The 23372-nt window shown below is 33.9% G+C and overlaps 1 protein-coding gene across 1 annotated transcript; it reads left to right on the forward strand.

Moving 5' to 3' along the window:
* The first annotated feature begins 282 nt into the window (after window positions 1-282).
* LOC145638903 (DNA-directed RNA polymerase III subunit 1-like) lies at window positions 283-22685 on the forward strand. Its single transcript, XM_081689960.1, has 27 exons — window positions 283-577; window positions 716-845; window positions 2100-2252; window positions 3228-3387; window positions 4579-4724; window positions 5254-5366; window positions 5524-5623; window positions 6867-7076; window positions 7194-7342; window positions 7436-7577; window positions 7670-7810; window positions 9225-9413; window positions 10175-10394; window positions 11323-11416; window positions 12362-12590; window positions 13106-13297; window positions 14022-14120; window positions 14967-15170; window positions 15263-15451; window positions 18225-18375; window positions 18460-18611; window positions 19416-19574; window positions 19647-19763; window positions 19889-19965; window positions 20741-20945; window positions 21042-21244; window positions 22559-22685. The coding sequence occupies exons 1-27, from the start codon at window positions 510-512 to the stop codon at window positions 22608-22610; spliced, it is 4044 nt and encodes a 1347-aa protein (XP_081546086.1). The 5' UTR covers window positions 283-509; the 3' UTR covers window positions 22611-22685.
* Window positions 22686-23372: the final 687 nt, after the last annotated feature.

The following is a 23372-nucleotide window of genomic DNA, read 5'->3' on the forward strand; positions in this document are numbered from 1 at the left end:
ATATAACCTGCCCATGGTCCATGGAAGCTCTAGCTAATGACGGGTGATGTCAAGAGTATTTTGGGTTCTTTCCCAGTCTTCAAATCCCAGCATATCTACCTTGAAGGAAATCGAACATCAAATTATGTTACCTCTCTTGAGTATTCTCCTTCGACGCACCAAATTATTAACTCTTTTATGGATAGCAAAGTTTCTTATTTTTTCTTTCTAGATAGATTAGGGCATAGTCAGACGAGAAGACGTTCTTAATCTATTCCGTGTATCTTACTTTAAAAAAAAACAAAGATAATAGTAAAAAAATTCGCGTCAGTAGCACAGATTGCTATACATAACGTTGTGGTAAAATACTAAGTTTTACACCGGGAGGTCCCAGGTTCAAACCCTAACCCCAACATTTCATTTTTATTTTCTTCATTCATTTCACTCCGCCTCTTAACCTCTCTCATTTCCGTCTCTTCCGCCGGAGAATTGTCGGAATTCCAGAATTCCGGTAGGAATTCAGCTGAACGATGAAGTCATGCAACACAGTTCAGTTCACAAAGCAGCCATTCATCCCGGAAGATGATGCTAGTAAAATGTCAGTATTTTTTACTTTTTTAAAAAAAAAAATTATTTTGAAATTGTAGTTCACATTATACCAAAAAAATAAAAATAAAAAGAAAAAAAAAAGTAAATCGGAATTTGATTTTGCGTTTACGTTTTGACTGAAATGCAGAGAAAGCGTCAAATTTTCGATGTTTTCGGCATCAGAAATCAGTAAAATTGCTGAAGTTGAAGTTTACCAAGGAGTTTATTATGATCAACTAAAAAGGCCGATTGCTAACGGTCTATTAGACCCCAAAATGGTGAAATTTCTTACTCTTTCATAAATTTCTGCTGATTTTGCTCTTTCTTTAGTAATTTACCATTGAATTCTTGGGTTCTAGGTTGTTGATTTTACGTTTTAGATTTCATTCTTCAAAATATAAGCATTAGGGCGGCAAAATATATAAGGAAATGCAAGACGGAACAATCGTACTATAACTATACGTCTATACTGAGCATTTTTTTTGTGTTTTTGCGTCGTACATAAGGCGAGGCAAAATATATTGGGTAATGATATATGTAGCCGTTAGGGTTGTAAATATTTTTTTAGGCATGATAATATCCCATGTAGATTAGTAAAATGGATGAATATTATTATGTATCTATTCCGCATTTTGCTTTTTATATATAGCCGCAAGGGGCCATGTATACCATTTTTATACTTCGTATTTAAAACCAATAAGTCAATAAGACATGAACAGTAAAGGTGCTAATGCTGACGTGTCATATACTTATACAAGCTATGGGTTTATTAGCGCTATTGTCCTCACTGTAAATAGATTTACCAATTAGTGGAATTATTTTGATATTGTTAAAAGTAAAATTAAGTAAATACCTTTTCAATACAAGTGTAACAACACACAACACAATTATCATAATGTGACTCAATTTTTTTTTTTGAAAATGTTTGACTCAATATAATGTGACTCAATATAATTTGAAGGAAAATTGCTACTAGAAGTGTAAAATTTAACCTTTGAAAAAATTCATTGGAAGTCGATTACAAAATATAATAGTGAAATTATAATTGACTTGATGCTAAAAAGGTTAATAATGATATAAGAACTCAATATTTTAAAGTGTCATATTTCAAGATGTCACATTACAAATCTACAATTAGTCACGATAAATTATACAAGTATAAAATAGTACTCAGCTGTGTTTAGCAACATTTTCTTGATATGATACTGAAAAACAGAGTGATAAAAAATATATAATGATATAACTCCATTATATTTTATGAAATTGGTAGGTTCATTTTGTCATTATGTATTTAACACTCCCTCTAGTTCAATGAATAAGCTTCAACACAACCAAAATAAGAAGGTACATAAAGAACTGATTACACATTTAAGATTTAACCCATGTGATCATAAGGAACATCTTACTGATCTCGGAATTAGTATGAGGACTATGGAGTAGACTAGTAGAGGAGCCTCTTGATATGCTTGGCCATTTGTTTTTAAATTGTGTATGCTTTTCCAGTCATTACTTAATATGTTCTATTTTGTTAGGGGCCTACCAACAAAATGGCTGGTATTTGTGCAACATGTCATGCAAAATTCGAAAACTGTCAAGGTCATTATGGATATCTGACTCTTGCCCTTCCTGTTTTCAATATTGGATATATCGGTGCCATTCGAGATGTTTTGAGGTGTATTTGTAAGGTATCTTCTACGCTGTAATGCTGTATATCTCTATAGATTTGACTTCTGCTCTCAGGTTCTTGATTCTCCTTTTCACCCTTTCTGCTTTGAAATCTAACAATTTTCAAATGGATCTTGCTGGAAAAGCATGCTAGTTTTTGGCAAGTTGAAATAATGCTGTGCTTGCAGGCTGCCTCTTGTGTATTAGGGAGTTTTTGCTCAGAGTATTAGGATTGATGCCAGTTGACCTACATGCATACTGTAGTATTCCATCCTAGAATTGGTGTATTACTGCAGTATGCTAAGTTTACAAACAGCATAACTTTCAGGATATTAATGTATGATGTCTATATCATGTCAAATGGGGAGAATCATTATGCTTTCATCAGAGGAGTGTAGTCGAGGAGAATGAAAGATTATGGGAGTTTTATGGCATAGAATTTGTTGGGATAAGTTGTATTGAGGGGAAAAATTGAGAAAGTAAAAATACAAATGTAAATAGTTAATTCGTGATTGTTGGTTAAATGTATAGCTTTTTTTTTTTTTTTTTTCCTGGCCGTGCTACTTCTTGACGTCTAAATTCAAAATTTTATGATCTATCTCCTAGAGCTTCTTCTCTTCAAACCTCAAGTGAATTCATTGTTCTTTTTAAAATCTTTTTGCTACATCCTGACTTTTAAAATCAAAATTTTATGAACTGTTTTCTAGAGCTTATTCTCTTTAACCATTAGTGAGTTCATAGTGTTTTTTTTTTTTAATTTTTCAAGAAGAAGTATGAACGGGAATTACTCATTAGCAAGATGATAAAATTTATTTCAGCTCTTTGTGTGTGTGAGCGCATGCGCATGTGATAATGTAGTCACGATGATGGTCCAGCAAGATATACAGAGAAATATGTTATTATAGTTTTCTTGTTCGTCTCTGTACGTAAATCTTTATTTGATTCCTTGTCATGCATTTCATATCAAATTTATATACTTGTTCTTTTTCTGTCAGTCTTGTTCACGTATTCTGCTACCTGAGAAAGATCGTCTAGAATATTTGAAAAAGATGAGGAAAGCTGATGTATTGCACAAAATTGATATGAAGAAAAAGATTATGAAGAGGTTTTCCAACTTAAAAAAAATAAATTGCTCCAGATGCGGACATGTGAATGGTATGATCCTTCATCCCTAGCTTGTAAAAGAGTGGAAACACTTCTGTCTATTTGTGTACGTTTAATATCTGTATCTTTGTCTCCCTCCCCCTGCTTTTCCCTCTTTGTACATTGGTCTTTTGCAGTCTTAATTGTTTGTGAAGTAGCAACTACTGTGACCGACCAAACAGATACTGAGAAAATTATCTTCTGAAAGGGATTTTTTCCCCATTATACTCTTTTACACCCGAAGAAAATGTATAATATGCTTCCTGGATTCTTGGAAACATTTTTTTTTAGGATATACTATGTAATCTTGTTAACTCCTCAAGGTAATATTCGACTAGTTAAAGGCTTCCGATTGCACTTTCTTAGATATTTTAAACAAGCCCTCATTTCCTTCCTCTCTATACCCCCCCCCCCCTTGCACTCACGAAGATATTTAAAGTTCTTCTAACTTGCTTAGATATTTTACACAAGCCCCCCATTCCCTTCCTCCCCCTCCTCCCCAGTCCCCACATACACATACAAACTCACCAAGATATTTAAAGTTCTCCCAAATGTAGGTTTTGGCTCTGAAACATCTCATTTGACTTTTGACACTGTCCCCAAATTGGGATATGTTATATTCCAGTCGGAAAAAAAAAAAGTCATTGGTACGAAAGTCCCATCAAGAGCAGTTTTGTAATTTAGGGTTCTCAGTAGAAAATACACAACACCTTAAAAAAAATGAATTATGTTCCTTGGTTTTTCTAAGTCTAGAGCTAGCATAGCACTCTAAGCAAGCCTAGATTAGTTTAGCATATGAATAGCTACTTAGTAATTTACTGAAGGTATCAATCAGGTCTAATCTCCAACTGTGATTCAAGGCAGAGTCAATAATTTATCTAAGTACTCTTGTTGTGCAGCCTGCTTTATTCAATGTTAATTTTTGTAAAACTTCTTTTGTATTAAATCTGCAATCTGGTAATCAAAGGTCTTAACTCATAAAAGACTAATTATCCACAAAGGCATACCCCTAAAGCACATTCGACCCTTAGAAGATAGGGTGCTGTTTGCTTTTTTGCGTTCACAAATGGGTGTTTCGTTTCTACACCTTTTGCAATATGATTATTATTATCTGTTACTTGTTTTAAGTGTTGATGGATAGATGATATCTTTTTCTATGGGGAAGGTTCACTAATAGTTTCCAGCTAATTTTATATTTTTCAGGAAAAGTGACGAAGGGTGCTTCACCATTGGCGGTAGTTCATTGTTCCCAAAATCAGAATAGTGTTGATGAAGGCAGAGAAACATCCATTTGTAATATTATACATCCACATGATGCACTCTTCTTATTCAACCAAATGTTGGATCAGGTGAAATCTTGTCTTTATGTGCCTGACACATTTTGTCTCGTATATGTATATATGCTAATATAATTTTAGGTATTTGGTTTTTGGAAGTTTACTTGGTTTAGGAAACTAGTTATTTATTTCTTACGAAGTGGTTATGTTGCCTTATTCTAGGGTGCACAGAGCCATAGATTCTTTAGTCTTTTGATTAAGCTCCAAGTTTTCGAGTTAGTATATACAAGCTTTATCCGAAATGAAAGAATGTTTTGATAATATGTTGCTGCTTCCATTTATCTTTGGAGTGATTGACCTTCTGACTTTCCATGAAATTTATTGAAAAGTAAAAGAGAACACATACTTGCACTCATCTGAGAGCTGACTTTTAGGGTAATCAACTGAATTTAATTGAATTAGAAAGTAGTATACTAACTGTGAAACAAAGGGTGCGGACTGCAATAAATCAATTTAATTTCTTAGTCTTTTTGATGAATAAAGGTTTCAAACTTGTTCTAAATTATGTATGTATGTTTTTTTAAAAAAAAAAAACTTGCAGGACTGTGAGCTACTCTGTTTTGCTGATAGACCAGAGAAGCTTATATTTACCAACATATTAGTTCCTCCAGTGGCCATTCGTCCTTCCATTTTTGTGGATGGAGGAACTTTAAGGTTGGATCTATGGATTTATATATTTGTTACAATGCCTTTTTCTGCCGTTAATTTTTGTTTCTCCCATAATTTTTGGGCAAGGGGTCCCTTCTGCAGTCAAGTAGCATTTCAATTCAGGCTTATTTATACAGTTAACCTGCATTATCAATCCTTGCAGCAATGAAAATCCCATTACTGAGAGGCTAAAGAGAATTATTCAAGCAAATGCTTGCCTTCGTCAGACAATGGAAGATTCATATGACGGCCTTCGTTTTCTGGTGAGATAATTGTAATTTTTTTTAAAATGCTCTTCTTAGAATTAGGCTGTTATTTTGACGAGGATCAGTTCTCCATGTTCAGGATCTGAATTGTATTGTAACTAATACTATGAAATAGGTACATGAAGGCATAAAGCCTTTCATTATGAGCTTCAATGACTTTAAGTAGCTAATGGTTACAAACAAATAAAAAGAGTTTCATTGAACTTGGCCTGGCCATATTCCAATTTTGTTGCTGTAGCTATCTAAATTTTATGATCAAAGCCTATGTACAATAATGTTTTTTGAAGCTAGATTCAGAAAAAAGTTTTTTTTTTTTTTTTTTTTTTTTTTTTTTTTTTTTTTTTTTTTTTTTTTTTTTTTTTGGTATTGTGGTTGGAAACAAATGGTTGGACATTTCAGGGAAGAACTTCTAGCAGGAAGACGTAGTGGGACAGAGTGGGTTCTCTTGCCTCTTTGTAGTTTTTTCCTATGGAAATGTGTTTCCTGGCTTATGTCAGTGATACTTAGATACTCTGGAATGGTTTATAGTTTGTTAATTTTTCATTCCAGAGAAATCCTGGCCTTCTTATGCTTATATATATATATATATATATATATCCTTTGATTTCCTAAAACATAAAGCTGCTTATGTAAAGCACAAAATTTACTACTCAATACAAAGCTTCTGACATTTGGATGATAGAAATATTCATCTTAATTGTCTCTTGTATTCTTGTCATCTCCCAAAAATTAAAAAACTTAATTCTGCTAAAAATGGACAGCAATGCAATGAATTCTGCTAAAAATGGGGGGCTTAATTATCTCACTAAGACATGCTTCCATGTAGCAATATGGTGCATGTATCAAGATTTGGATTGGGAGAAAAGAGGGAAGGGGGTAGGGGGGAGGGGAGGGTAGGGAGGGTGATATTCTAAATGTTTGTACGATGTTTTAAAGCTGCTAAGACATTTTTTTTCTTAACTCTTAGTTTATAGGGAAACTGATGTCTTAGCTACTTTACCCGAAACAAGCAATAAAGGACTATTTAGTAAAATTGTAATTGGAAAACTTTCCGTTACTTTTGATGTTGAAAAATTACCTTAGTGATAGTTTTGTGATTTATTAATCAAGGTGTTCTGCAATTTTAGTTTAAAATTTAATTTTGGTGGAAGAAATGGGTTTATCATTTCCAGGGAAGTAGGGAACTGGTCATGTAAGCATGTTGGCATATCTGAATTTGTACTGATTAAATTTTGTTCAGGATGACTGGAATTATCTTCAAGTTGAAGTTGCTCAATACATAAACAGCGATGTTCGTGTTGCTTCACTACAATCTACAAAACCATTGTCCGGGTTTGTTCAACGCTTAAAAGGAAAACAAGGACGTTTTCGTGAAAACCTGTCAGGGAAGCGTGTTGAGTTCACTGGAAGGACTGTCATATCTCCTGATCCTAATCTGAAAATTACAGAGGTCTAGATCTTTTTTTTTTTTTTTTTTTATATAACTTCTACTTTGCAGCTAGTTGTTGATTCTTTATTAATTTTTATGTGATACAAACTAGACAAAAATGACAATTGTTTCTTGCAGGTTGCAGTTCCACAACTAATGGCAACAATCTTGACTTATCCCGAGCTTGTCAACCATCACAACATAGAAAAATTGAAGCAGTGTGTGCGAAATGGGCCAAAGAAGAATCCAGGTGCAAAGTTTGTAGTAGAATCCAATGGTGATAAGAGGTAAGCATTTCTGAAAACCATGCATATTGTATAAACTGTAATTGGATTTGGAATATCCTAGTGACTGGTGAGGTTGTCTGCGCTTCCATGCAGGGATTTGTCATTTGGTAATAGAAAAAGAATAGCTGATGGACTGAATTTTGGTGACATAGTTCACCGTTTCTTGGAAGATGGTGATGTTCTTCTTTTTAACAGGCAACCAAGTTTGCATCGGATGTCTATGATGTGCCATAGGGTGAAGGCTAATTTCTAACTTTTTTTTTAAAAAAAAATTATGTAATAAATGCCCAATAATCCCGTATTGATTCATAAATGGAATGTTTGTAGGCTAGAATAATGCCATGGAAAACGTTGAGATTCAATGAATCTGTTTGCAATCCTTACAATGCTGATTTTGATGGTGACGAGATGAATATTCATATCCCACAAAATGAAGAGGCTAGAGCAGAGGCTTTAACGTTGATGGCGGTAAACTTGATTTCCAATATTATACACTGTTTATCACTAACCTGTAAGGCATATGCCCCATAAGTAGATTCTTCTTGAATTATGTTGTGAATGAAATATCAAATTCCTCATGATTTTAGCAGTCTCAAATTGAATTTTTTTATTTTTTTTTATATTATTATTATTATTATTTTTATTTTTTTTGAACAATGACACTTCCTCTGTTCTTGATAATTTGACTCACTTTTTGTTTTGGTCTGTTTTACAAAGTTTGACTCACTTTTTGTTAGGCCAATTGACCATATTGGTATAAAAGTTAACACCCTTATGACAGATTGGTATAAAAGTTATTGCCGGCGACATATTGGTATAAAAATTAACATGTGGCGACATATTGGTATATAAGTCAACAAATTGCGACATTTACCCCTATTTTCTCGTCGGAGGATATGCGTATGATACACGCGCTTAATTTTAGTGCTAATAACTTTTATTTGACATTTTGTTTTTTTTTTTTTACTTTTCTCTACTTTTTATATTAATTTTAAAAAAATATGAAGTAAAAATCCAAAAAAAAAAAAAAAAAGTTGAAAGCCCAAAAGTGATGAGAAAGAAGCTAGGGGAAAACGAATAGGAAAGCTTGAGCAAAGGGATTTAAGCTTGAATGTATTGAGGGCATTGGTCATTGAAGCATCACAAGGGTAGATTCTTCTTTTTTTTTATTATTATATTTTCTTTGGGGTTTTATCGTTTGATTGATTTATCAAAGTTATTGTATTGGAAGGGAAGAGGGAAAAATTATTATTTGGTGCTGAATAAGTATATTATGATAATAAATAAGATTGCAAAAGTAATTAAAACAAATTTTTGAAGTATACAACACGCTCTTTCATCCGAAGAAAAAATAGGGGTAAATGTCACAATTTGTTAATTTATATACCAATATGTCGCCACATGTTAATTTTTATACCAATATGTCGCCGGCAATAACTTATATACCAATATGTCATAAGGGTGTTAACTTATATACCAATATGGTCAATTGGCCCTTTTTGTTATTCTTAGTAACCCCATATTAATACTTTACCCCCCACCCCCTTACTCCACAATATTTACATCTTTTTGATCACTCCCTCTTACTTTATTCACCTATCTTTTAGTCCCACCCACTATTTTATTCGATCTCTCTTACTTTATCCGCCTTATTCTTACACCATTTCACCCTTTTTAAACTTTTATTCTTACATCCTACATGCTGTTTTGTTTCTTTTATATTATTCATTAAATGCAGTCAAGAATATTTTATTTTGACTGTTATGAATAGTAAGTGGCCAAACTTTCAGTAATGGTGCTAGTATATTATGTGGGCATGGGCGCATAGCAGAAAATGGGCAGTTTGCTATTAATACATTATTTTTATAAAATTTAATTGCAGGTGCAAAACAATCTATGCACTCCTAAAAATGGAACTATTTTAGTTGCTTCGACTCAAGACTTTTTGACGTCGTCATTTCTCATTACAAGGAAGGATACATTTTATGACCGTGCAGCGTTTTCTCTTATTTGCACCTACATGGGAGATGGAATGGATGTGATTGATTTGCCAACACCAGCATTGATCAAGGTTTGGTTTTGATTTTTTATTCACATAATTTGCTGTCATATTTGTTTGGAGGTTGAAAGCAATGGCTATTTAATGAGGTTGAAGTTCTTAATTTTCCGAGGGCCTTATAATGAAGGTGTAAAAAGAAAAAGAAAATAGGTCCACTTGTAAGTCGTAAGTCTCGTAACCCTTGTGGAACAGGATTCTTGGGAAGCGAGCCTAAGGCTATTGAGATGATCAATTCTAAGGCTGAGTTTGTGCCCATAAAGAGCAGCCTGTGTTCTAATAGTAAGCTGAGGAAGGAGTTTAGAAAAGGCTCTGCTTAATTCTCTACCAACTATATTAATGCCAGCCTTGCTTAGTTCATTGTCTCCATGTTTCTTTTTCTTTAATTAATAGTTGCTAGCCTCCAAAAAAGCATGTTTAGTCAAACAAAAAGGAGACACTTTCATGGCTTTCTGTTTAGGTGTTCAATTCCCCGTGAGATGCTATATGGGGCATTTTGATAATTTCTCCCAGAAGTCCAAGCTCTCAAATATTATTGCAAAATGTTTAAAATTTACTGGCCATTCTGAATTATATTATGAGATTTGCTGGGTTTTTCCTTCACAAAAGAGCTATCAAGATTATAGTTGATCACTTGATTGACTATGTTGCGGGATATTTTGACTCTGATATTTTTCTGAATCTTTCTATCTTTTTTGTGGTAATTGAAACGGTTAATCATGCTTTAATTATTCTTCACCGTGCTTATTGATTTAAATCTTGTGTTTCTGTTGCAGCCAATTGAGCTCTGGACTGGTAAACAGCTATTTGATGTTTTGCTGCGCCCACATGTGCAAATGAAAGTATTTGTTAATCTTACTGTAAAAGAGAAGATTTATTCCAGAGTTGAAGACAGAAAGACGGGTATTAGAGAGGAAACCATGTGTCCGAATGATGGTTTTGTTTATTTTCGCAATAGTGAGCTGATATCTGGACAATTAGGAAAAGCTACCTTAGGTGAGTATATAGTTTTTCTTCACTTTTTTTTTTGATAATTTATTTATTATATTATGATAGTTCGTGTTTAGTCCTCGTTATTTTGTTTATATATGACCTCTCTAGGTGGGAGTCTATATGGAGGCATGAACGTAACGTTGATGTTGCAAACCATGAGGATTTGTTTTTAAATTTAAGTATCTTTGGGTTGATGATCTTTTGTGGTTTAGCCACTATTTGGTGTTTGTATTTGTCATCCATTTGCAACAAAGTTGAAAGTCTATGATGGACAAGTTATCAACTTCATAGACCAAGTCAAATGTCTTGGTGTTTTGCTGAATGGTCCTATTTTGCATTACTCAGTTATCTTTCAGATTGAAGGTCTCGTTGGAAACAATGTCTATGCAGTTGTAGAATCACACTGTATATCTAAACTCCGTATGACTGTATCCCACCACTTTTATGTTGTAGGTATCAAAGTCACGATAAATGGTGCCTTAGAGTTAGGGATAGATGATATCTCAACATTTTCAAATAAATGCTACACTTCCTGATTTTGGATGCTTTAAATAATTTACACATATATTGTTTTGGCTTGTGGTTTATGTAAATCTCTATCCTTATCACATGTACCCTTTTTTATTTTTTTTTTATGTCTCTCTCTTTATTTCTCTCATCATCACATGAGTTTCCTTCATGTTTGTGCCATTGCCTATGGTGGCAGTTTCTGTAACTTTGCTTCTTTTGGAGCTTGGCTTAGGGATTGGGCTATTTGTTACTGTATGTTCCATTGGTCTTGATCACATTACTTTGAAGCCTTTCTTTAATTTTAAAGAGGTCACTCTTGTTTCTATTTGAACTCTTATGTAAGAATCCGTCTCTAAATCCCCTTATCTTTTTATTATTATGCTCTTACATGAATAATCAAGCCGTTTATTGAAATTGTCAGGGAATGGTAATAAAGTTGGTCTTTTCTCTGTTCTCCTTCGGGATTATAATGCATATGCTGCTGCAGCTTGCATGAATCGTCTGGCAAAATTAAGGCTAGTACTATTCTTTCATTTTATCTAGCAGATGATGGATTGTGTTCATTTTCATCATTTCAGATTTTCAAGTAATATGCATTTAAACGTGCACAATTTCGACAACTGAATGATTCTACCTCCATTACCAATAGTGGGTATCACTTCGAAGAAAATGAAAGAAAATTATGTATCACGCTTTTTAATATAACTTCATTATAGATGAAATCTGGAAATTAATGGAATAGTGAAAAAATGCTAGTGTGAGGCTAAATAGCCCATAGTAGGTATAAAAGATGATATAATCATCCGTTTTGACGTATAACCCATAATCCCATATCACGTATGAGTAGCTGGTAGTCTTAATAAGAAAATATATGAAAAAGGAAAAATAATCCTCTGATTACTATTGCTTTCCACACCCTCTATATATTTCAAAGATGACTCTCATTCCCCTTCCCTGCATTCCACCAGCTTTTGCTCCAAGGCAATATTCCCACTATCATCTCAAGCTGCCTTTTTCATTTTTTTTGTCCATATGTTGCATAAGTCAGTCTAAAGGGTATTGTGGGCTGGGTGGTAGTTCTTACTAAATCTTATATTACAGTACATGCAAATAAGCTAATACATAAATCCTAGACAAATCAGACAAATTTTTATGATCTGATCAAACTAAATTAAATAGTTTTAACAATACTAATTTTGGTATAGGTCTAATGCCGTAATCATTATTTATTAATCTATTTTTGGATTAGGATAGTGAAAACAATTCTTGTCTAGTGAAAATAAGCATGGCTTGATTTTAAAATTTTTACTTATTTAGCATCATCTTTGCTGTTATTGTCATTTCTGTCATCCTATTCAATCTCTTCATGTGCTTGGATATTTGTTCTCATTGTGTAAGGTCTCAACAAGCATCTTCTAGTTCTGCCTAAATGTAATATTCTGTTATTTTCTTCCCGACAGTGCTAGGTGGATTGGTAATCATGGGTTTTCGATCGGCATTGATGATGTCCAACCTGGAAAAAATCTGACTCACCGGAAGGAAGGCATTATATCAAATGGAGAATGTGATAAGCTAATAAAGTCCTTCAGTGAGGGAAAGCTGTCTCTCATGCCTGGCTTTGATGCTGCACAAACTCTAGAGGCTAAAATAACAGGAGAATTAAATAGCATGCGTGAAGCAGCGGGAAAGGTAATGCTCCCTCCCCCCCCCCCCCAATTACATACACAGGCAGAGCGAAACGTGAACGTATTCATATTTAGTAATCACTAGTCAATACACGTTACCATAGATAACCTCACCTCTTCAAAAAAGAAGAGAAACCCTCTCATGTACTGTTGCATCCACCTAGCTCATAATATTAGTGCTTAAACCCTCTCATGTTTCTCACATCTAATTCTTACGCTTGGTAACTTCCTGTCGATTGGCTACAATAAGAACAATGGTTAGCAATATTCTCCTATGGTCTGTAATAGGATTTCATACATGTTGAAAGCTGGGTAAACATGTACAAAGCCTTTTCTGGATCCAGTTGATACCATTATATTCTGAAGACATAATTTTCACGAGATATCTAATTCTATCATCTCTTTTTATCTTCACCTTTTTTGGAAGGAGAGAGTAAAGCAGGTGATCAAGATTGCTTATTTTCTAATGATTTAGGAAGCACTTCAAGCTGATTATTTTTATATTTTTGTGGTATCTAGGTTTGTATGGAAGAGCTTCACTGGAGGAACAGTTCCTTGATAATGTCACAATGTGGTTCAAAAGGTTCACCAATCAACATTAGCCAAATGGTTGCCTGTGTTGGTCAGCAAGCAGTTGGAGGCCGTCGAGCTCCAGATGGCTTCATTGAATGCAGTCTGCCACATTTTCATAGAAAATCCAAGGCCCCTGAGGTATGTTTAAGTTTATCTTGTTGTTCAGTTCATCTTGAACTTTTGCTCTTTGCATTGTTTTTGCAATGTTACATGGTTTGAGGATCATGAGAAAAAGTTTGTACGCATTTATGTTGTCATCCCTTTTGTTCTCTTTTTTTTTTTTTTTCTTTTTTTGATGTAGTTTCTTGTTATCTTCAAGAGAAAAGTAGGGACGATGCACGGAGTTATATGGTTTGAGGACATGTGTTTGAAAAAATATTGTACATATATTGTTATCCTCTATCTTTCAATATAGTCTTTTGTTCTCTTCAAGTGAATGCAAAAAGGATACATGTAGTTGGTCCATGCTATTTTGAAACAAGTGAAAAGCTGGGGTTCCTAAACATTCTTATGTCTAAGGAAAAGAGTGTGGGGTTTGGAGACAATAAAAAAATACTTAAAAAAATGTAGATGCCTGAACCAATATGAAAAACCATGTCACTTATGTTGATCTGTTTGATAGAGGTAGAAAATCATTGTGACCTATTTGGGAAAGTTATTCTCAAATTTAGGATTTAAGTGTAGACACCTCAAATATGGGATTTATAATGCCAAGATTTCCTTGTTTTTCTTCAAACTTGTATACTACATATGAAGCACTTCTTACCATTTTATTTTAAAACCTCAATGTGCTAGATTATTGTAACGATAGTGCATTTTGTTTCATATATGATAATCTTTTTTTCATCTAATTTATATACAGGCTAAGGGATTTGTTGCGAATTCATTTTACACTGGCTTGACAGCTACTGAATTCTTTTTCCATACAATGGGAGGACGAGAAGGTCTTGTAGATACAGCTGTATGTCCTTTCTGGTTTATATGGTTTTTTCCCAATATATTTTTTTGGATGTTATCTTTGAAGCTTTCAGTTTAATTTTGTTTTTCCCAAGGGAAGTGATGTTTGTGGGTTTAGGTCTATTAGTTTATTCTATGCTTAAGTAACCATACTGCTGTTTTTTGGTTTATTTCTAAGATGACTAATGAGAGCCATTGTTTCTCAAGCCTAATGCATGGTCTATTCAAATGCCATATATACCAGTATACCACTATCTTAGCAACCCTAAGGAGACTTCTGGGAAATAAAAAATAATACAAAGAAAAAACCCTCAAAGTAACTCCTGTTTGGGGTGAACTTTGTAAGGGGTGAAATTATGCAGCCTGATCTACATATTTACAGAGCGGTTTGTTGGCTATAGCCATTACCCATGGAATGGCAAAGCAGCAGTTGAGACCATGAATCCAGAAAGTAATTAAATTTACTACATCTAAACAGTAAGAGCTAGAGGAAAATTTATATAACATTTTTAGTAGTAGACACCATCAATTAAATAAGGCATACTGAGTTTATTGTAAAAGAATCAGTCTTGTTGAAAAACTCTAAGAAAAACAGATTTACTGTAATACATGAGAAATTCTTGATGACGGAGAGATATTTCTTACATAAGATATTTTTATCCTTTTTCAGTGTATCATACTCTTTTTCCTTGGGTGAAAGATGATTTTTTTATCACTTATAAGAATTAGCTGTGGTGCATGATTAGCATTTTCATTTCTTTTAATCTTGTAAAATCTTCCAGTGCACTTATCACTTCGTATCAATGGCATTTATTTATGCTGATGCCTAGTTATTTGGAAAATTTCACAGGTTAAAACTGCTACTACTGGTTATATGTCTCGTAGACTGATTAAATGCTTAGAGGACCTAGTTGTTCAATATGACATGACTGTACGAAATTCTAGTGGATTTGTCATTCAATTTTTGTATGGTGATGATGGAATGGATCCGTCTCAAATGGAAGGAAATGAAGGGTTTCCTCTGGATTTTGAGAGATTGCACTTGAAAGTGGAGGTATGCTCTTTGGCTTCAGCTTAGATATCTGAATTTTCATTCTAATTTATTGATATTTGGTGACAGTTCCCTAATCTGCCAATTTTATACAGGCTACTTGTCCTGCTGGAAGAAGTGAAAAATTATCTCCTTCAGAAATTTCTGAAATTATAAATAAAAGGCTTTCAAAAGATGATGTGACTTCTTACGGTGCTGGGTCTGATGCCTTTAAGAAGAAGTTGTTGGAGTTCTTCGAAAAACTGGGCCAAAGAAGGTGCTGTGTATCTATAAAGCAGCTAAAGGTATTTTTTCTAATAATTTAAAACAAATAAATTCGGTAATCAAACAGTGCATCTATAGAGGATGAAAAGCCCTACAAGGGGAAGGGGGATCACTTAAAGGATATATTCCACAGAGTAGCAGTTGATGAGAAACAAGATAGACTACTTTAGTATTCTATACCACAGTTCACATCCACATACAAATGCTTTTACTGCTATTACTACTATCCTGAATTACATCATCATTAACTGAATTTTTCTTATAAGCTGGCCCCATGGATCTCATCCATGCACGTTCTCTTTTACTCTCCTTGTTCATTGTGCAAATTGCCAATATATATATATATATATATTTTTTTTTTCTTTTTATATCTAATTTAGTTCATTAGTTATTTATTTATTACTATAATTTTTATTGGGGTGACTTTATTTATACACAAATTTAGGTAACAATGGTTTAAGATTAATCATTTTGATTTTGGAAAAGCAAGGGTGAAGTTTTTTATGAGAGGGAGGGATTATACTGTTTCAAAAAAATACTAATACTGAATTGTATCCCGTAGGTAGTTCCCACATCCATCTCAATGTAGTCATTGCTGATATACTCATATTTAACATGATCCAACCTGAACACCCAACATTCAGACTATATAATAATATTTGTATGATGGCCATCTTTTAGAATTATCCTTTTGATCTTAGTCCTTAGAGGTAAGGTATGGTTGGCAAATGTCTTCAATTCTTTGTAAAATCAATCTAAAGAGCTTAACATACTCAGTTTGGGTAACTCCTTACCATCTAATTTACTACATTTTTGCTTGGTCCCCTCTCAATTCTAATGACACTTTGGTGTACCTAGCTTTACTTGTAACTTTTTTCTATATTGATTCAACAACCATTAACTCCAAGCATAATAACCTCCGCCAATAGGATATCCGTGGTATCTTATACTGAATTAGCAGTTTCACTAGTCTAAAGCTACTGCAAAGAGGTAAGACTTAAAGCATGTCTTTGTGTTATCTAATTGTAAATTTGTATTAGCAAAATCCTACTTTACTCCTACTAGGTAATGTACCCAGTAAGGACTTAAAGCATGTCTGTTGTGTTATTTAATTGTATATTTGTATGAGCAAAATCCTACTTTACGCCTACTAGCGTATCATTATTGGTTATTGTTTATAGTTTGTAATCCCTTGCTCTACTCCTAACTTTGATAGTCAAAGTATATCCCTTATTATTAGCTAATGTACCCGGTCATATATTGTACCTACTACCTAGTCGTAGTTTTGTGATGTTTTTTACTCGAATCTTGTATTACAAATACTTTTGTATACTCATCTATATAATCAAGCTTTCTCATAACTCTGTCAACAATGATCTTAAATTTTGGATTTGCAGCTCGTTTGACGTATATAATTTGTCATAAACTACATTGCATTTTTACTTTTCTTTTCGAATGGAATTACTCTTGCCTTTAAAGAGTCAACTTGTAGTTTTTTTTTTTTAATGAATTTGGGGATTGAAAAATCACCATTTGAAAACCTTTTAGGTTATTTAGCCATTTGTGTAGGATCAATGAATATTATGATCTTGGAAAGAACAGGTTATATAAAAGTGTGCTGCTAGGTGCATTAGTGCATAGGCCTCTATGGAAAGCATCTCATGGTGACATTCTTAGTACTATTGGCATTGGTCTCTTTCTATCCCATGTCTGACCTTAGGTAGGAATTTGCTATTTGGACTTGTTTGAGGAGTTTTGGGCAGAGGCCAGAGGAAACATTATTGCACCATCGGGCCTTTTTTTTTGTATAATAAATTTTATCAGTTTCAGATTTTATGAGACATGACATGTGTGATTGTTCCTTTCAATGGAATATATAAGTTTTGTGATTTTGTGTATAACGGTGCAAGGATCAATGTTGGTGTTTGAACTAGAGTTAGCTAGTGTGTAGATTGCATACAACTTTATGCATTACCTTCACAGATAGAACATCATCCCGACTAGAATCAGGAATAATGCTTTTTGTATAAGCTGTTGTACTTTGTTTCATAAGGAAGAGGAATCCATTAATCAACTTAGACCCTTTTGTTGGTTTATTCTCTATTATTAGTCCTGTTTGGGATGAGTTCAATTGCAATTTTGTTTTGCATAGAATGTTCTTGGGGCTTGGAAAAGAAGGATCAAAAGAGACTGACTTGAAGTGTAGAAAATGGTACCTGGAAAAGAAATAGAGCTATGGATTTTTGAGGGTTGACTGGTTTAGGCTATTTACATCATAGTTACATGTCCCCCCATCCCCCCCTCTTTTTTTAGGCTACTGTACAGTTGTAGTAAAGTGTTAAATTTTGAGCAGCTCCTAGCATTTGATTTTTTAGATAAATCATCACATGAAACATTAGGCATGCGTTAAAATATAGTTAGATCTACGATTGTAGAATTTTCCCATACAAGTACACAACAAATATGTATTATCCAATTTCCCTAAAAAATATGTAATATCCAGTTTCTTACTCTTCTATTTCCGGAATATGATTCCATGTGGAAATCTTTATAGTAATGCATATTGGCCTTCAAATGCAATAGTGCCATGTCTCTGTTATAGTCTAGGGAATTTGGAAAAGAAAATTGTGTTGCTGCCTTTCTTGTTTTTGTTTTTATAAGTGCCATTTCTATAAATTTTGTGTTGGCAGTTCCTTCTTTTTCTTGCATATTATGCAAAATACTTCTGTTGATCTTAGTACATTTGTGATTAGAAACACTGATCCTATATGTGGTTGTTGATCAATACTAAAGGTTTTCTTAGACAACTGTATTTCTCGCCTTCAATCAAAATGGATTGAATCTGGAACTGGAGTAGGAGCAATTGGAGCTCAAAGTATTGGGGAGCCAGGGACACAAATGACGTTAAAAACCTTTCATTTTGCTGGAGTTGCCAGCATGATGAGTATCCCTTGTTAATTTGTGCTTTTATTTTTCCCATATAGGTTGTCATCTATACGTGCTTGTTCAAATCCTTAGTTACATGTAGATATCACCCTTGGAGTTCCACGTATCAATGAAATTATAAATGCAAACAAAAAGATAAGCACTCCAATAATTATGGCAAAACTCGAGGATGAGAAAAGTATGGAGATCGCAAAGATTGTAAAAGGAAAAATTGAGAAGACAATGTTGGGTCAGGTATGGTTTATTTTAAATTTTAGTATGGATTTTGCCCGCTGTAATCTGTTCTTGTGCTTGAGTCTTACTGTTTAAGTGACCTACTTTTTTGAAGTTCTTCACCCACGTACAAGCATTTAAACATTCAAGTGTTTATCAACATGTCTGAGCCTTACATTACCATATCTCCACTTTTCTATAGCATCTATAGGGCTGTAGCTAAACTGCTGCCTTTCTGACAATTTCCTAAAATATATCAACTAAATGACTAATTGTTAAAATCTAAAGGAACTTTTAAACAGAGAATTTTATTTTAAACATGATGGATTTGGTTAGACTGTTGATTTCTATAGGATAATTTCTTAACTCTTACCAAAACTGGAAATGTAGGCAATATTTTCTTAACTTTACCAAAAGATAGCAGATCTACTATGGTGCTGGGCTGGAAGCCTGGAACGTATTTCCTTTGGTGCCAAGTGATAAGCTCAAATTCAGCCAGAGAGAGATCTAGTACCAAGCCTTGACCATTATTCTTGTGATTATATCTTATTTCTATGAATCTGTTTCCTTCACTATTCTGATGCCTTTGTTACCACTTCAAATATACAATTATGTTGCTGATATGAAGGATATTAGATTGTTAGTTTTAACATGTTTTTTTCAAAAGCATAGAACCTTATTCCTCTTCCCAAAAGTTCTACATCTCCATGCTTTGCTCCTGTCAAATGTTGCTGCAAAGGTTTTCTTGTATGGAAAGATCATGTGTTGTTGACCATAAATCTGTATTCTATTTTTTGTTGTTTGATTACACTTGAAATTTCGCAGGTTTCCAAGAGTATAATGTTGGTAATGAAATATGATGGAGCATCTATAGTTATTAAACTCGATGCGGAGCAAATCAATTCTTCACAGCTGTTTATTGATGCTCGTATTGTTAAGGGCAAGATTTTAAAATCTCTGATAGCACCAAAGGATCACGAGATGGTGAAACAATTTACTTTTTCATCAATATGATGTATTGTTAATTGTTGGCATCTAATGTATAACTATGTGCAGGAAGTAAAAGTTGTTAATGATTATAAGCTGTCTGTCAAGCTTAAGGGTAAAGATATTAAAGGTGCATATTTTCCTCTCCACCAGTTGCAGAAGAAGCTGCCCATGGTTATTGTTAAGGTGAGAATAAGAAGGATTACGGTTAGCTATTGCAATTTTCCTTTTTCTATTCTCCCGGCTTTTTGTTTTTCATTTTATGCTTACTGGATTAATTGTTTGAATTTACTAATGCCTTTTGGCTCCAGGGCATATCTACAGTTGAACGTGCAATTATTGCTGACGATGAAGGGAAAATTGGGAAGCTCAATTTGATTGTTAAAGGGTTGGTTTTTTCATTATCTACTGAACTATTTGTTTAGCTCCCCTCTCCCCAACTTTCTCTAAGAAATAACAGAAATGGAAAAAATATATATATATAGTAAACTAGTGAGAGGGAGTAAAAAAAAGAAATAACACATCAATGAGTTGGTCCAATGACAATTTCATTAGCATCAAGCTCAAAGGGGGGGGGGGGGGGGGTGAGGTTAGTAATCTTAGTGGAAGAATGTGTAGAATTCTAGCTAGTCGGGAAGTAAAGAGAAGAGGAGTTTAATTTTCTGTATGTTTAAATCTGGAAATCTAGAATGATATAGAGCCTATACTTTCTTTTGTATTACAGTTTAGTAATTGCTTTTGGGTTACTTGAAGATCTTGCTTTAACAGTATAAAGCAGCGCCCTTCTTAATATTAATACTCTGCCTACTTCGACAACTAAGAACTTATGCATGTCTAGGATATACTCCACTGAATAGCTCAAATTCTTAATATCACCTAGACTTAAAGTGCATGCAAGAAAATTTAAAATGCAGTAGCTTTTCATTCGGATATGGTGATCAAGAAGTTCAGAGGACTCATCTGAAAGGAATAAAAAATAAAAAAAATCATATGGTTACTTTAGTGCAAAAAACTCATGGGAGGGGGTTCACCCCTCTGTGAGACCTAAAATCACCCCCCAATTGGGAGAATCCAAAAACAAGTCCTAAAATAAAAGTCATGAAATTTTGTTCTATCTAACCCAGAAAATGTCACTGAACTTTCCGTGTACTTTGATATGACAGAACTGGTCTCAGGGAGGTGATGGGAATTTGTGGAATCAAAGGGTGCAAGACAGAAAGCAATCATGTAATGGAAGTGCAACAAACACTTGGAATAGAAGCTGCAAGGAGCTGTATCATTAAAGAGATACATAAAGTTTTGAAAAGTAATGCAATGGATGTAGACACACGGCATATGATGCTTCTTGCTGATGCGATGACATTTAAGGTAATTCTTGCTTTCATTAATTTCAATGCAAGAATCTCAACTGCTGTGCAAATGTTGAAAAGGGATTATTATAATATTTTCACTTTCTTGGTATAGGGGAAGGTTTTGGGAGTTACAAGATATGGTATGGCAGAAATGAAAGAAAGTGTATTGACGTTGTCGTCATTTGAGAAGACAGACTTCCATCTTTTTAACGGTTCTGTACATGGGAGGAAGGATGAGATCAAAGGAGTAGGCGAACGTATCATCATGGGCATACCGGCACAGATTGGCACTGGAAGTATAAAAATTAGACAAAGGTATGTTTGCAAGCTATCATTATGGTGTCTCTGTTCCTTTCTTTTTGGTGCATGGGATCTAATGAAATTTACAAATGGATTACACATCTGTTGACTGTTGGTATTGAAGCCAATACATGCATGAGTCCCACTTGTAAAGTAAAAAAATGAAAAATAAAAAAAGTTGAAAAAAAAAAATCTTATTCTTAATTCTTTAAAGTCTATATTTGTATGGAGTGATTAAAAACCCCTTGACTCTTCATGGATATAATATCGACACCGCATCTCCTAAATCCTTGCTTTTCTACCCTTAAATTCTTCATATAATAATTGGATTGGTAATAAGTGTTTTCATTTCCTCTCTCTTTACCCTGGATTGATGATGAGTTCCTTCATTTCCTCCATTTACTCATTTGAAGTTTAGACTTACAAAAGTTTTGGTTTATAGTCTTATATATAAAGTGATTAATTTTGTTGTTGGGGATAATGGTTCATTAAGACATTTGAGTAATCATTTGATATTCTGAGGCCTTGTTTGGTTGCCCTTAATTTCCATAGGCACTTAAAATATCCATGAATTTTCTTTTGGCCATTTTGTTTGGTTGACATTAAACAGCAAAAATGGAGGAAGTCACAATTCATGGAAATTACAATATCCCACAAAACATGTGAATTATTTACCCAACCCACCCTTGATCGATCACAATTCTTAGGATTTACTTATTCCCAATGACAAACAAACACATTTGTGTAATTCCTATGAATTTTTTAAGGAAAGTAATTTCCCATGCATAAGAATTTCCCATAGGAATTTATTTCCCACATGAACCAAACGAGGCCTCGAAATTGGGTCTTTGTTTCATGCAAGTGGAAGTGGTTAAAAAAATATTACATTGAGGCAACATTGTTTATAATGGTAAAAATCCAAATGGCTTTTAGCCTAACACTTCTCACCACTGAGCCAACATATTTTACTTACTATTATTATTATTGCTATTATTGCAAAACAATAATCTTAGTAATAATATCATAGTAATTTGGTTTGTAGGGGGGTGTCCTGCAATTGCTCACTTTGTACATCCTTAAAGCACCCTGCAACCATGTGTTCAATGTAAATAAGCATATAAATGGCAAGTAGTTTTTTTTCTTTTGTTGATTAGAGACATTTTGAAGCCATCTTTTAGTCGTTTGCCCTGATACCAGCATGATATTTGATGTCCTGAGCTTGAAGCCATCTTTTAGTCGTTTGCCCTGATACCAGCATGATATTTGATGTCCTGAGCTGTTTGATGTTCTGCATCTCAAAGTTGCGCCTAATTCTGCTCTCTTGCTCAGAGTGGATCTGCCGCCAACTCTCAGAAATGGAGCTGATCTGATAGTATCTTGAATGATCAATTTGGAGTTGAATAACTGATCATCTGACTTGTTGAGAGGTAGGCAGGTAGCAATACAGGGTTTCTACTTATTTGTTGTCTATATAACTTTGGTTCTTAAGAGTTGTAAATACACGTTTTGCTAGTGTACTTTCATGCAGGAATTTTGATATACTCTTTCCTGTTCGTACGACTGTGTTTCTGAATATAATAATAGTGAAAAATATACGAAGTATTATTTTTGTGATTTGTGTGGCAAGTGCATATAGATCTATCTGTATATTTCCTTTGTTCCCTTTAGTTCGAGGCTTGTTTTTTGTTTCTCAAAAGATTAAACTAGTAATATAACAGGAAAAACCGCTACTTTACCCTTATACCTTGTAAACCAGTGGTGGTTATAGATGAACAACTTTGTCATTTGAGAGACAATTTGTTTCTCAAGTTGAGAAACTTGGAATTTCTCCTTTAGTTCTACTCATTTCCTTTCAGCACGTTTGTCGATATGCATTTTTTAATCATTAAACTATTGTGTGGCCCAAACGTTGCCTTATGAATATTGAAATTGAGTTAGGTCTTGTATTTATATACGAGTATTAAATTTTTCGAGTCATTATTGGAAATTTGGTGATATTTTGAGGGGGAAAAAAAAGTACAACATAAATATGTGCATGTTCCAATACATAATACCATCCACACACAAAAGTTGTTGTAGATTTATTTGCATACACAATATGCGTGTCTCCTACCTTATACTTACATATACTAGTTGTGCCATC

Source organism: Chenopodium album, chromosome 7 (assembly GCF_948465745.1).
Source record: "Chenopodium album chromosome 7, dcCheAlbu1.1, whole genome shotgun sequence".
Classification (NCBI taxonomy): Eukaryota; Viridiplantae; Streptophyta; class Magnoliopsida; order Caryophyllales; family Amaranthaceae; genus Chenopodium; species Chenopodium album.

Coding starts and splice junctions, on each gene's coding strand:
- LOC145638903 (XM_081689960.1), top strand. CDS start 510: ATGAAGTCATGCAACACAGTTCAGTTCACAAAGCAGCCATTCATCCCG. Junction 578..715: donor GAAGATGATGCTAGTAAAAT/GTCAGTATTTTT, acceptor ACTGAAATGCAG/AGAAAGCGTCAAATTTTCGA. Junction 15,452..18,224: donor TATCTATAAAGCAGCTAAAG/GTATTTTTTCTA, acceptor TCAATACTAAAG/GTTTTCTTAGACAACTGTAT.